The sequence below is a fragment of the Pelmatolapia mariae genome, linkage group LG12 (genome assembly GCF_036321145.2).
Source record: "Pelmatolapia mariae isolate MD_Pm_ZW linkage group LG12, Pm_UMD_F_2, whole genome shotgun sequence".
Lineage (NCBI taxonomy): Eukaryota > Metazoa > Chordata > Actinopteri > Cichliformes > Cichlidae > Pelmatolapia > Pelmatolapia mariae.
In genome coordinates, this window is record NC_086237.1 from 34,090,837 (window position 1) to 34,104,933 (window position 14,097).

The following is a 14,097-nucleotide window of genomic DNA, read 5'->3' on the forward strand; positions in this document are numbered from 1 at the left end:
CGGTGGAAAAGTAGACACAGCAAGTCAGCGGCTGATGGGAAGCTGTGGTAAAGAGATGGACGGGTGGGTCAAGTGGCCCGGAGCAGCGAGGACAGAGAAGGGATGAGCTGCACAAAGAAAGAGAAACAACATGAGCTTGGCAAGCAACATGACCACGTTATTATAATTAAGCTGAAGAAAAATGCTACTAATGACTGACATAAATACTTAAAGCATCAAAATAATAAGATAAACCACAGAGAAGAAGGCTCAGAGTGAATGTGAATATTTCAAAATCACAAAATATTCCCATATAGGGTGTTAAAAACCTATAAAACACACCTTGTACTATTACAGCATGTTTATAAAATTGTAACTTCACTGGATGTAATCTGTACCTATGAAATACTTGCTGATACCTACATAGTGTACATTGAACGTTGCTGGTGTTGTCACCAGCAACGTTCTGCACAAGCTGTTCACAAATAACTTCCACCCACCAGCAAATTTGTCCTGTGGTCAGTCTGAAGAACCTGGACTGGGTGGAGATGAGGTGGGTGGATGTTTAAACTGTGAAGTCCTCCCAAGAGTGATTAGTTATTTATAGCTTTCTTCTCCCAACCTACACTTTTGTAAACAACATGTTTCTAAACTTGAGTTTTGGCATCCAGTTTTTACATCACCATTCCTAAATGTTATTATTTCTAAACTTTATTTCTTTATTATTGCTGTTTTTTTTTCTGATGTACATATGCAAATATAAAGAAATTTCAAAATCAGAAAGAATTTTTTTTTTTAACTCAAAACAAACATTTAAGTCTGTCATTGTTTTTTAATGTGAAGCTATTTTGGGTGCAAATATTTATAGCTAACATTTTTTAACATTCACTTTAAGTTCAGTGCACAAATAGAGTAATACATATTAAAAATCAGTTAAACACAAAAGAAATTAGGCTCCTTGTTCTTTTTTATGTAGTAATCTTTGCAGTTTTATTACCTCGTGACCACAAAGATGTGCAGGCTAAAAACTTTCTTTACTTTACAATGCTAAAAACAACTACCCCAGTTTTCTAGTACAAATGTTTAATAAACATTATTCTAAGCCACATATTATTTCATGGTGCTTGAACAGAAAGTTGTTTTTTGTTTTGGTTTTTTGCTCAGCTAGTTTAAAACTTGTGTGCAAAGCGATTCCAGCGAACATTTAAGTACCATGAACACAAGTGGAATTTACCAGCAATGACTGGAAGTCTAATAAATACATTTTTCTGTTTTGTTGCCAGAAATCAAAACAAAATTCTGATGAGAAAAAACAAACAAAACAGACAGGGGATCCCTCCTTCACAGTCCTTCAAATTTCCATGTTAGCTGTCAAATATTTCCGTCATGTTACTTTAAAGCTTCCCTTAGAGCTCCAACACTTGATGAAATTTTCAGCTTCCACCCCAGAATAAAGCACCGTTTATCTCCCATGTAAATACCCATATTGCGAACATGAAATTTGCCATTATTCACAAGAGGTCACCAGTGGATGGCTCCCCATATTTGATTTGGCACGATCCCAAAGAGATTTGTGTCTCCTCCAGGTCTCAGACCAGGAATCGTTTGTGTGTTGGGTGATTGCATAAACCACTAGAAATATTTTTCTTTTTATTCTTATTATTTATCAAACATGGACACATTTAACAATCCACTGCACTAATGTCAGTGGTGCAATAAGTAATATATCTATCTATCTATCTATCTATCTATCTATCTATCTATCTATATATGTGTGTATATATATATATATATATATATATATATATATATATATATATATATTTAAAATTAAGTCCTGCATTAAAAATAGTGTTAACTGAACTTAATGGGACATTAATTTTTAAAATAAAAGTAGTCGTGATCCATAACGTGATACAGCTTCCTCTATGCAACATAATTTAATGATAATCACTGGTAAACTACTACTGGTGGTTTAGCATTGCAAACTGCTATTTTTAATGCACAATCTGTTTCACATGTAAAATAATTACATCTTTCATGACTTTCCTTCCTTAAAGGAAGCACGAAGTAGCCTCCTTACATGCTTCAAGTTCCTACTTAAGAGCTGGACTTGAGTAAATTGGCTTCCACCTGTGCATAGTTTATGATATAAAAGAGAGAGATTGAGGTAAAATGTCACATTTAAGCATTGAAAGCTGAACATTCACCTGCCAGCAGTAAAAAAAGGGCCCTGCATTAAATGGCACTAGCAGACGTTTAAAGACTTGACACTCACTGTCCAGGTATCCATGCAGGGCCAGCAGGTGTGGTCGGTCTGGGCTGCTGAACGGTGAATAGTGGATATCTTCTGGCAGCGACGGGGGCATCCTGGACAGCGGAGCACTTTGAGAGAAACTGCTCTGAGGCGGCTGCTTTTTGTGTCGGGCCCGGCAGTTCTGAAACCAAACCTGTAAAAAATATTACCGATAATGTGATCGTGCAAAAAGCAGGTGGATATGATCAAACACTACAACAACGCCGAGCAGGTCCCAGGTTCAGATTCCCCTCACCACACCCCATTAGTTTCTTCATCTTAGCCAGGTGATAACTCCAGTTTGATGTGTGAGTGTTTTACTCTGCAACTTAATGGTGTTAGTGTTTAAACTGGCCTCTCTGTGAAGTACAACAATTGTAATTGTGTTTTATTGGTCTTAGAGTTGAAATGGAATCATTCCCAGAGGGGTCATGTTTTTAAAGCACTAACAGTGAAAAGAAGGGAAAGCTTTCTCAAAGATGTCTGCTTTTTCTTTTGGAAACCCTTAAAATCCAAAACTTTTGGGTGGAAATTAAATCATAATAAGACAAAGCATCATCAGAGCAAATTGTAAGAAAAGCATTGCGAGGTATGAGTCTGTTAGCATGTGAAGTTTTAATGTAAAAATAATGGGGTCACCCTTTTAAAACTCTGGATACTAAACAGATAATATTATACCCTGATTCCTCAGTTTCTTTAACTTATGATCCCAAAAGATCAAGTTACAATCACAAATTTATATTATTAAGTGTGATTATTAACCAGTTTCCAGAAGCCTGAAAAAGCAAAGCCATCCTTCTGTTCTTTTCTATCATGCTAATATTACATGAAAACTTTTTTTTAGTTTGATATAAAGTAGAACTTGAACTATATAGTGTATCACCAGATTTGACCATTGCCTACCTGTATGACTCGCCTGCTCAGTCCCGTCATTTCTGCCAGTTTCTGCAGCGTCTGAGCATCAGGGTTGTTGTCCTGGGCAAACTGAGTCTGCATCACCTGCAAACACACAAAGCCACACACAGAGGGCATGAAATGGCAAGTAACACTGTGCTGTAGACACACACGTATTAGAATGGTGCTAACCTGCAGCTGCTCTGCAGTGAATGATGTCCGTGCCCTCTTGGCTGGTTTTGGTTGGCAGTCCTGATCAGAAGGTAGCGCTCCTTCCAGAGTCAGTCCTGTGCCTTAAGATAGACACAGTAATCATTTACTAATTAAAATGCAGTCATCAGAGTGCAAAGTTACACAAAGCAAGTTAAAGGAAAAGAAAATCTTATTACAGTGTCACAAAATGGAAGATTTACTCAGTAACATAATTAAAATGTTTTCTTGCCAGCGACCGCACTATCCAAAGTATTTAGACCATTATGGGATACGTTTGAATCACTGAGAGCACAGCAGAGTGAGAAATGAAGGAATTATTCCTCTATTTGTCTTTCATGTAAAGACTCTTCCTTTTTTCCAGGCTCTCTTAACCTCTACACTCGCTCTGTTTTCAAACCCTTGCAATTTAATTTTCAGTCCAACAAGTTAACAGGAGGGAATTTAGATAGTCAAAGTAAAGCAAAAGCAGTTCAGAAATTTTACACCGGTTAAAATGGTGCATCCAAAATCCAAAAATATCAAGAAAAACATTCCTTCCAACTGATTATTTGCATTACATCGCTGTTAAAAGGGGCTGGATAGCTTGAGAGCAACTGAAGTAGAAGAGCTTTAGAGCTTGAACTACTCCTGTTACTGAGGCTTAAACCAAGGCTGGGTTACAAAACAAGTGAAGTCATAACTGCACAGGGGCCTCAAAAGCCCCCTCGGTTTACTCCAAATTATTTAATTAATAACAAATATGTTCGAAATCTGAACCACTGAACCAGCGTGTCAGCTATGTTGGTTCTCCAGTCTTGTAGCCCGATTCTTAAAGATGTTTGGACCAATTAACCCTCCAAAAGACCTGTGTGATCTTATTCCACAAACGGATTGATGAGGACTTACTATCAGTAAGACTGATTTTTCTCTCTAATTACAGATTGTTTAGTTTAAAAAAAGTCAGAAAAGGTCCATCATTAAGCCGTGCAGAACGAATAAAAATCTTCTTATGTGTTGTTGTGTTTGACCAACAGTCAAAGACCACAAAAATGTTTCATTAACAAAAAATAAATCCCTCAGAATTGCACAAGTGGACATCGTGTATGATTAAAGTTTTGCCATTCATCAGTCATCAAAAACCTGCATTTCTAGTGTGCCTAAATACTAGCAGGTACTTTCCCCCCAGAGTTTTTAGCTGGTAATCCAACCTCAGACATTCATCTTCAGTGTCTGTGAGATTAACTCTCACTGGTTGGGTTACCATTTTCTGCAGCTCTGCGTAGATTGTCCAGCATGATGTCGTAGTGGCTGCGGCAGAGCACCCTGCCCTCCACCAGGCCGAACTCCTCCCCGGTCGACAGCTGCCTCTTGCAGGAGAAACAGGCGAAACAGGCCAGGTGGTACACGCTGCCCCGAGCCCGTCGCACCCAGTCACTGGCGTACACCTGTCGGCCACACTGGGCACACTTAGTGCCGAACCTACTGTGAAGAAGAAAGGCACGAGCAAGTGAAGGCTGGCTGCAGGTTACAGAGTTCAAGAAAGGATATTCTGGTGTCCAACCAAACTCTATTCTATATTTGTTAAATTTTGTTAACACACAGAAAGACTAAAAAAAACAGTTTGACTAAATAGAACAGCAAAATATGAAATAATTACTGTTTTACTGTTTTGTGTGACATCTGTGCAGAGGAGTCGTATTACTGATATGATCTTGCATCATCTGCTCTCAATAAAGCTTTAGGTTTTGAACATGACTTATCTTAGCATGATCCAACATCTCTGTTTGGGGTAATTAAACATTGCACACACACTACAAATTGGTTCTCCACCAAATACAGTCTGCATGTAGCCTGAAAGGTACAACCCAGGACAAAAACAATGATTCAACATGATCTCACTGAGTGTATGAACATTTCTGGTGCAGAAAGAAAAGCCAGTGAGATTTTGGAAAACTGGAACCGTGAAAAGTGAAAGGTGGAGACATTCCTCCCACCAGTGGAAACTAAATGTCCTACGCAGAGATTTCTGTGAGTCACACGGTTTATAGTAACTGGACTGAAGAATAAGTGAGTGTAAGATAATAAGTGTCCTCTTTCTCTTTGAGTGATTTGTGTGAGATGCTGGGTAAGAGGATGTGGGAGAGCAGGCAGTGGCAACAGACTGCTACATCTCAAGATGATTGAATTTTGTATGTTTTTAAAAAAGTCAATAAAAAGAAGTTCAAATTAAAGTAATAGCCACCCGTTCCATTAGAAAGAACCACAAAATTAGCCAGTAAAACTGTTGATTTTGCACATTTCACCAGTTTTCTATCAAATTTTCAAATAGTCAAAAGGCCAAAACTAACTGAAATGGAAAGGGACATTTAGGGCAGCCAGCTGGTAATCAAGCTCTTTCCTCTGGAGGCTTTTGGTCATTAGGTTTTATGAGAGTAAGCAGATAGAAACACAAGAAGTTATTTTAAAAACATTGTTTTACTGGTGATTTGTTCTGAGGGTTTTTTTTTTTTTTCAATTATGACTCTGAAGCCAAATCATAGTGAGACCAAAAGATCAACTTGGAGAGCAAAGATCAATAAGCTGTAAAAACAGCTAGAAATTAATTTAATTTAGGTGCAATAATTTATCACATAAGCACAATAATGTTTTATGGCAAGGTTTTTCTACTCTATTAAATGAAGGATTAAATGTAAAAAATTTAGGGAAAAAAACTTTCCACCCTTTCCGCATTTTAAAAGGTTATTTTGTGTATTCCCCCCCCCCCAAATAATTGAAGATATGTAGATGCCCAACGAGTCTGGCTGTGTAGATTTCTATTGATATGATAAGACAGGCGGGTGCTGTTAAAAATGGCAAGATAAATAATCTGTATCAGCATTATGCTTTTAGTGAAATACACATTTTTAATTTGTTTATTCTTTTCCGTAAAGAGGAAATATTGCTCCGTGTTGTTCATTAATAAGACACGTTTTTGGATATTCTCAGTTAAATAGCATCGAAAACACCAAGCTAAATCCTCGCATTTATTTTTCTTAATAATTAACATCGACCAGGCAAAAAAGCGACCTACACTTCACTAAATTTTATTATATTATTATACATCATTCTTCAATAATTGCCAAATTTAATATAAATCCCATATAAACGATAACTGATGATTAATACGTTTCCATTCAGGCCTTATAGAAAAATAAACACATTTCAGTGCTGTGACTGTTATCAAATTACATATCGGAGTTTTTATTTTTTTTTTAACGGTCGAAAAAGCTCTAAGAAAAAATAGTAAGAAAATATTAAGAAAAATATTAAAATGTTAAGTAAATCTTATAAGACTCTTACAGGCAGCTTTGGAAAACTACAGTCGTTGTAAAACATCAGAGCTCTTACCTGAAATAATCGAGCTTGCAGTAGATTTCTTTGTTTTTAACGTAGCAGCTGCTGTGTTGGCGCAGAGACGCTCTGCACACTGAACACTCCAGACAGCCCAGGTGCCAGTTCAGGTTGTTGACCTGAGTAGATTCAAACACACATACACACACACACGCACACACACACACACACACACACACACACACACACACACACACACACATATTGACATGTCACTCTCCGATAGCTCTCTTAATCGAGATGCTCAACTAGAAATTAAACAGCGTTAAAAAAAAAAAACTAAAACTAAAACTAAAAGCATTTGAACAGTTCTGTACAGTCTTCTGTGGAATTCTACACTAACTGGGATTTTTTTCGAAAAGAAAACAGACATGAAGAAAAATGGACAGCAACCTCACGAAACATTTGCAAAATGATAATTTCTGTCATTATCAGTGATTTCCTGAAGACAGGGATGTAAAGAGAAGCTTATGCTTTAAATAAAGAAAACAAAAACAAAACAAATCTTACTTCTCACTGTAGGTTTTATGGGTTAATTTCGCACCTTCAGTAGGTAGCGGTCGTGGATCTCCATGCCGCAGCTCGCGCACTGGTTCTTTGCCGCCGGAGGAGGGCAGAGGCAGGCGGCCTCCGACGGGCTGGACTCCCCAGACTCCTTCTTCACCTCCGATTTAGACTGCGCAAAGACAACAAAATAAAATGAAATGAAATAAAATAAAATAAATAATAAATACATAAAATCAATCACTTTTATAGCAAATACAGTTTCATTGCATCTTGTAGATTTAAAAAAAATAAAATAAAATAAAACGTCAGTGAAATATGTAAATCCTAACCAGAGACGTGGTGCCAACATGAAGATCCAGTCCAGGAAAAAACATTGATATAAAAAAAAAAACAAAAAACAAAAACCTCGATCTGGTAGCCAGTGAGTGCTAACTATTTCTGTGTATATTTACTAATAATTTACCCGTATATGTTGTATGGTATTTCGTAATTTCAAGTTTCATAAAATTACATTAATCTGTATCTCAGCCCAGAACAGTTACAATATGTGAACTCCAACCGCAAAAGGAAAGTGGATAAACTGAGTTTTGGCGTCTTTACGCTCCATCTCCTCCCGATTAAACCTGCGCTTCCGCCAAATTAACTCTATCCCGTTACGAAAATAAATAAATAAAATGGGGAGAGTGAATGAAAGACAAAGAAATGAAAAGGTTGAAAACCAAACTCGTCCAGATGTTTGTGACTCACCATTTTCGGATCCTGAAGGCTGCCTATTTGGAGAAGAGATGGAGCTTGCTCTGCGCATTACGCATCTCTGCCCCAACCCACACTATATCCGGTCCAAAACAAGGAATAACAGTTTCTCCTGCATTTAAACCCTGGCAACAAAAGAAATTTTGATGCAATTAGGAGGGGAAAAAACTATATATGATCGATCATTCCTCTTGTGCACGATAGTAGGCTGTATTCCCATGCAATCAAACGCAGTGAAAAGAATGGATGGCACTATATCTGCAATTAGCGGTAGATTGAAATGCTTCGCTTGATAAGAGGCAACCCGAGTGTCAATTTCATCTGTCAATCAAAAAAAAGGCAACCAAGCCACCAAGCTAAGAGAGAGAAAAAAGCGGCACATCCTAATTTCAATAGCCGTATAATCGAAAATCGAAAAATCTCAAAGTGAAGAGGCTCAATTGGAGATCGGTCTATTCATAACAGACAATGTGCAGAAACTGCAGCTGATCTTGAGACATAAAGGAGCTTGATTGTCTCTTTCTCATGATGGACCCATTTAAGTACTTGAGGCTCCCCTGCGTGATTACAGCTGCATTCATAAACTGCCAAAAAATCTGCGTTTGGGTGGCAATCCGGACTCCGTGTTGTCCTTCATTCCTCGAAATTAACACGAATGCAAGATTATGTTAATTACCAGCTACGGTATAAATATTGGAGGCAGTAAAATGAAGCGAGAGGGCCTATGGGAACATAAAAACATATACTTCATACATAGAAAACCTCCCAAAAGCAGAGAAAACATCGTCCGATGAAAGTTTTTCCAAAACATCACAGGTAAAATATCCAAATAATTCCGGGGACCATGTTTTTTTTGTTCTCCCAAGGGTTTCCTTCTGTTTTTCTGCATTCAACACAAAAATAATAATAATAATCCAACTTCATTCACTCTGCAGGACAAACCAGTGGCTCTAGTGACCCTCCCATACAGTCTCAGAGTTCTGCCGTTCCTCCCCGCCTCGACTCGGAGTTTACACCCAGTTCAGTCAGACAGGATGTGATGCTGCACGCTGGACCAGCAGACCTCCTTTCTCACAGGAAAATGTACATTTAGCGCATTAATTCAAGAAAAAAAAAAGAGCGAACACCCGCTAATTAACTGAATTTCTTCGTTTGGATATAAAGGTCGCAGCTTTGAGGCCACTTCATTGAAATCACTTCCATGTATAAGAGCTGACTGCAACGTAAGGAGTTTAATGACGCATGCAGTGCTAATAATCAGTCATATAGAAATTCTCTTAATTCTTCTAAAAAGGTTTAAGTGTTATACTTTTTTGCATTATCAGAATGGGAAAAAAAATCTATTTGTGATCCTATAGGATATAGGAAATGCTGCTCTACAGAAATTTAAGGTCTATTTAGAGTTTAAACGGCATATAATTAGACCCAGAAGATTTCTATTCATACTTTTAGAGAGTGCATGTTCAGTGCTTTAGCAAATAAGTGAATACTGTTCATAAAAAATATACAGTTGGGGTACAAAAGTATTATTATTATGTGAGTTAAAAAGTTTCAGTGAAAAGATGAAGTCCTTCTGCTTAATGACAGATTCAAGTGATGCCATACATTTTGGGGATATTCTAACAAACATGATTCCCTCCAGAAACGGTTCAGTGAGGTTAACAACTACTCTTCAAGTAGTTGTATTAAAACTGTTTTGGGGGTATCTTATATTTGCACTAATATGAATCATGTTTTGCAGTAATGCAAAGCAGAAGGCGGAGGATGTCATCATAGAATAGACCACTTGATCGTGATGAAGGAGACTTTGTAAAAATGTCCAAGCAAAGCACTGAGAAAACACCCCCAGACTTGAACAGTCCCACCACAAAGTTTCACTCATACCCTGCAGGATAGTAATTCTCCAGCTCTTTCTTGGACACCTTTCTATTGCCTGTCAGAAAAGAAACATGCTGATATAACTTTGTTCACCTCAAGCATTTGGCACTGGTCTCCTCCAAAGAAGGGGTTTTGTGATGCTTCTCCTCCACTGATACCACCGATCAGCCTTCATTTGACAGGATTTTTGCTGGCCGGGTTTTTTAGGTCTTCATCTATGATTTTTTTTTCTCTTTTTCTCTGTTATGCAGCTGCTTTTCCACCACTCAGTGAACAGGCTTTATGTTTTGATCTTCTGATGGACACTTTTGTTCTCCCTGATCATGCTTTAGAAAATGATCCAATAATCTACACAGTATTTTTACAGCGCCTTGCAGTGAACCCATGATTTGGTGCTGAGAAAGCCCCTCATTGCTTAGAATAACAGTTTTACTTCCAACACTTAAACTTAGTACTGATGACATGTTTCCCAGCATCACAGTGCTACTTAGTAAAACTAGAGAGGCAGCTCTTTCTTGACTTTTATTATCCCTGACTGATGGTTTCTGTTGATCTGCTGCCATGTTTGCCACCTGCACTGACATTTTTAGGCTGAGAAATACCACAGGAAATTAAATATAATGTTACTGGTCCAATTGGCAGTAGTTTAGAGACAATATTAAAGTTTGATTGAATCTCAGCAACTCTGAGGTAATTTAATCAAACTGAACGACAGACAAAAACACTTGAATTTAAGGGACTCTGCAGTACTGTAATCGTTGTGGAAAAGATTGAAAAGCATCGGTAGTCAGATACCTATTCTTATGCTTACTTACACATTTGAACAATGAAGGGACGTGCAGAGCACATCCTCTACCAAGTCCACTTTAAAGAAAGTGAACTGAAGCAGTGCCAACATTTTATGGTTTCTTCCTTTGCCTATGCTCCACCTCTTCTGTAAGTTTCATGAAATTTAGCTTGGTCGTTTTTGCGTAATCTTACTGACAAACAGACAATCAGCACTGATCACACACCTCATTCTGCTTGCATCCCCACAGGGATACTTAAGAGGCTTTATTGTTTAACTGCAGTCATTTATATGATGTTTTATGTTGTTGCTAAATATGCTAAAATGGCAACATGTTACGACTGCCACGTTCACTTCAGTGTTCCCTGAGGTCATGGAGGACGATTAACACCTTGGCTGTTGTGTGAATATGATGATGTAAACATTCATGTTTGATTGGCTAAGCTGATTAGTAAATGTGGTAGCTCCCCTGATACATGGCAATATAAAATTGAGTTTCTGTAGAAAGAAACTTTTGTTGACAGATGTTTAACTACCATTTGGGTACTTGTACTCTTTATGTGTGTTCATAACAAAATATACATTTAAATGTTTGAAATGTTTTTTATCTTTCTTTCTGTGCTTGAAGTAATGTGTTCCCTAGAGATTTCACAGCATCGACGTCAAAAATATATTCCTTTGTCTATATATCTCTATCTATCTATCTATCTATCTATCTATCTATCTATCTATCTATCTATATATAGATAGATATATAGATATATATATACATATATATAAGATTTTACTCCAAACACCTTCAGAGGGGGAACAAAAAGACCAAAAGTAAAGGTTTCCACAAAATCAATGACTCTTAATTTTTATTGATCGCTTAAAAAGCACCCCTGGTTGTCTCAGTTTGTATTGTCAGTGTAATGCACTTCAGAAGCTCTCTGCGTTAACTGTAATTACTAGATGGAGCAGGGTCAGCTTGAAGTGGGCTGGTCAAGCTGTAGGAGAAAAGAGGTTCTTTAATGATAATGTGACCGTGTTTTTGGAGGGTTTTGACCAGTTTCTGACCATGTGAACACTATGAGGTATTATCAAAGACAGTGATGATCTGAAAGGACCATTTTCATCCTCGAAATGAGAAGTGGCAAACAATGATGCTTCCTGGAGCGTTTACTTAGTGTGAAGCCAAAAACTGAATTCTGTATATCACCCAACTTAAACAGTGTCGTGATAAAAGAAAAGAGATGTTGTAAACTAGCAATAAATGAGGCATTACTTCATAAAAATAATAATATATTACTTATAATATTATAAGCCTGTATATGAATAAAGGTGTACTCCAGAATTTTGAATGCCAACATCTGTTTGTCCTGATGTGTTGTATATCTTGCTTCTCCTGGAATTTTCAGCATTGCCAGTGTTGATAATTTACTCAGCAGCTGTGTGTTTTAATTATCGTCATTTTTGCTAATATTTTGCTAATATTTCTACAATAACTCAATAATGAATTTCAAACATTTAAAATGTCAATATTTTGAGCAATCAGATGAATGCTGTAATTCAAAAGCAATAAAGTGGTCTTTTAGTTTAGATGACAGATTTTGTCTAGTTTGCTGTTCAAGAACTAAAGTCAACATATAGACCAAAAAAAGTCATCAGGGATTAATGACAGATTTGTTACCTGCATTTCCAAAAAGGTATGTTTTCCTGCAACTAAGAAACCATCAGAATACCTATATGAAAGTAGACTGTAATGACAACAAAGTCAATCTGGTGACAAAACTGTCAGGATTAGCTTGCCTACATGCTGTGCAGCTAACTGGCTATTTATTTAGCTATCTGGCTCACAACACCACCTTTGTATTACTTGTAGACAGCAAGCTTACATGATATATGAACCTTTAAAATGATTTTTTTTGTAACAGTCTCAATACAAATAACATTTGTTTTATTTAGTCCTTATTTACTAGTAATTTTCTACGCTAGCCACTTGTCTAAACTAAAAGGCAAACTAGTTTTACTTTTAATTAGCCAGAAGAAAAGTGTCACAGAGTTGTTTGAATGCACTGACAATACTAACTCTTGTTTCTTCTGCCATTTGGCCGAATATGATTTACTGGAAAAAGTCATGCACAGTATAAACGACGGACAAACCTACCATGTCTGAAAACTGAAGCCAACACTAAAGTCCCTTAAACCTGCAGTGTTTTCAGTGGCCACCAGGGGGTGAGCCCTGTGGCTGCAGAAAGCCTTTTGTTTATATTGAGCTTTTGCAGACATGTGAGCGCCAACCATTTGACATAAACATGTCAGCCATTTTGGGCATGACAAATATAATGACAGTGTAGAATCAAAGCTGGTCAATGGTCATTTGGCAGGATGCAATGAGGAAAAAACAAGAACTACCTTGCCAGTTGCAAGTGGTTGCTGGAAGCTGATGGCAGCTGTTGGCACTGGCCTAAAGATGGTCAGTGACCCATATCTTTCCCTAGTGACCCAACTATCACAAGCATAAACCTCTTTGTGACTGTATTGGTTCTCCATTTCCGGTTTTACTACCAATAAGCTATTACTTAGTGAGTGTTAGCAGACAAACATGAAAAACTACAGGAAAGAGTGTAAATTTGCTATCACTCAAAGCCAAGGAGGTTTTTGGTCCAGGAGCTACTCTGCAATTGATTTCACCCAGCGAATGCAGTGAACCACTGTTGGGATTCACTGGGAAGTTACTTTTTTCCCTAGCAACCAGTGGCTATATCATGTCCATTATCATGGAAAAATCTCAATAATGTGCGCATGACATCACATGAGAAACCTTTGAAAATATTTGAAAATGCTTGCTCTCTGAAATCAGCAAACACTCTAGTTGCTAGCCATACTGAATAGAGCATTAAGACCATTTGGCAAATGATGAGCATTTTTTGAATCAGAAAGGTTCACAAGTTGCTAGTAACTCATCTCATTTCAAGGCTTCTTATTGGGATTTCACTATTGCCACTAACATGGGTGATGTCATGCTGAGCATGCTGTATATGCTTAAAACTGGCTTTCTTCTGTTAGATGACATGTGCTAGTCACCTCACATTACAGCTCACTAGCAAACCTTGGCTTGCATCCTTGATCATGTGTGTGGCGATCAAAAAACTATCAGAACCGACATTAGTGGTCAGTGTTGCTGGGAGATGGTTTTTCTTTTCAGCAATAAGTGGGTCACATTTCCAAGTTAGTATTTTGCACATTTGGCACTGCAGGAGAGCAAAACAGAGGCATTTCATCAAGGCGCTGTGGAGCGACCATACACGTCAGACTGGATTGGATTTCTGCTGAAGATCTTCTACTACTTCTTTCCATAGAGATTAGTCCACAGGCTGTTAGAGGCAACCTGAGAGAGTAAAGGAAGTGAGCGTTAAAATTATTTGCATTATGCAAC

At 37.6% G+C, this 14,097-nt stretch overlaps 1 protein-coding gene across 1 annotated transcript; it reads right to left on the minus strand.

Annotated features, from left to right (window-relative positions):
- Window positions 1-24: 24 nt before the first annotated feature.
- lhx6b (LIM homeobox 6b) lies at window positions 25-8,063 on the minus strand. Its single transcript, XM_063488854.1, has 9 exons — window positions 8,006-8,063; window positions 7,818-7,903; window positions 7,296-7,427; window positions 6,749-6,870; window positions 4,623-4,843; window positions 3,362-3,462; window positions 3,179-3,274; window positions 2,258-2,429; window positions 25-107 (listed from the first exon to the last, which is right to left on the minus strand). The coding sequence occupies exons 1-9, from the start codon at window positions 8,061-8,063 to the stop codon at window positions 25-27; spliced, it is 1,071 nt and encodes a 356-aa protein (XP_063344924.1).
- Between the last annotated feature and the right edge of the window lie 6,034 nt (window positions 8,064-14,097).

Excerpts from the sequence above, each read along its gene's own strand:
- lhx6b (XM_063488854.1), bottom strand. The coding sequence starts at position 8,063 with ATGCGCAGAGCAAGCTCCATCTCTTCTCCAAATAGGCAGCCTTCAGGA. Across the intron at positions 4,844-6,748 it reads TGCAAGCTCGATTATTTCAG|TAGGTTCGGCACTAAGTGTG; the intron begins GTAAGAGCTCTG and ends TCTTCTTCACAG. Across the intron at positions 3,463-4,622 it reads ACGCAGAGCTGCAGAAAATG|GCACAGGACTGACTCTGGAA; the intron begins GTAACCCAACCA and ends GTCTATCTTAAG.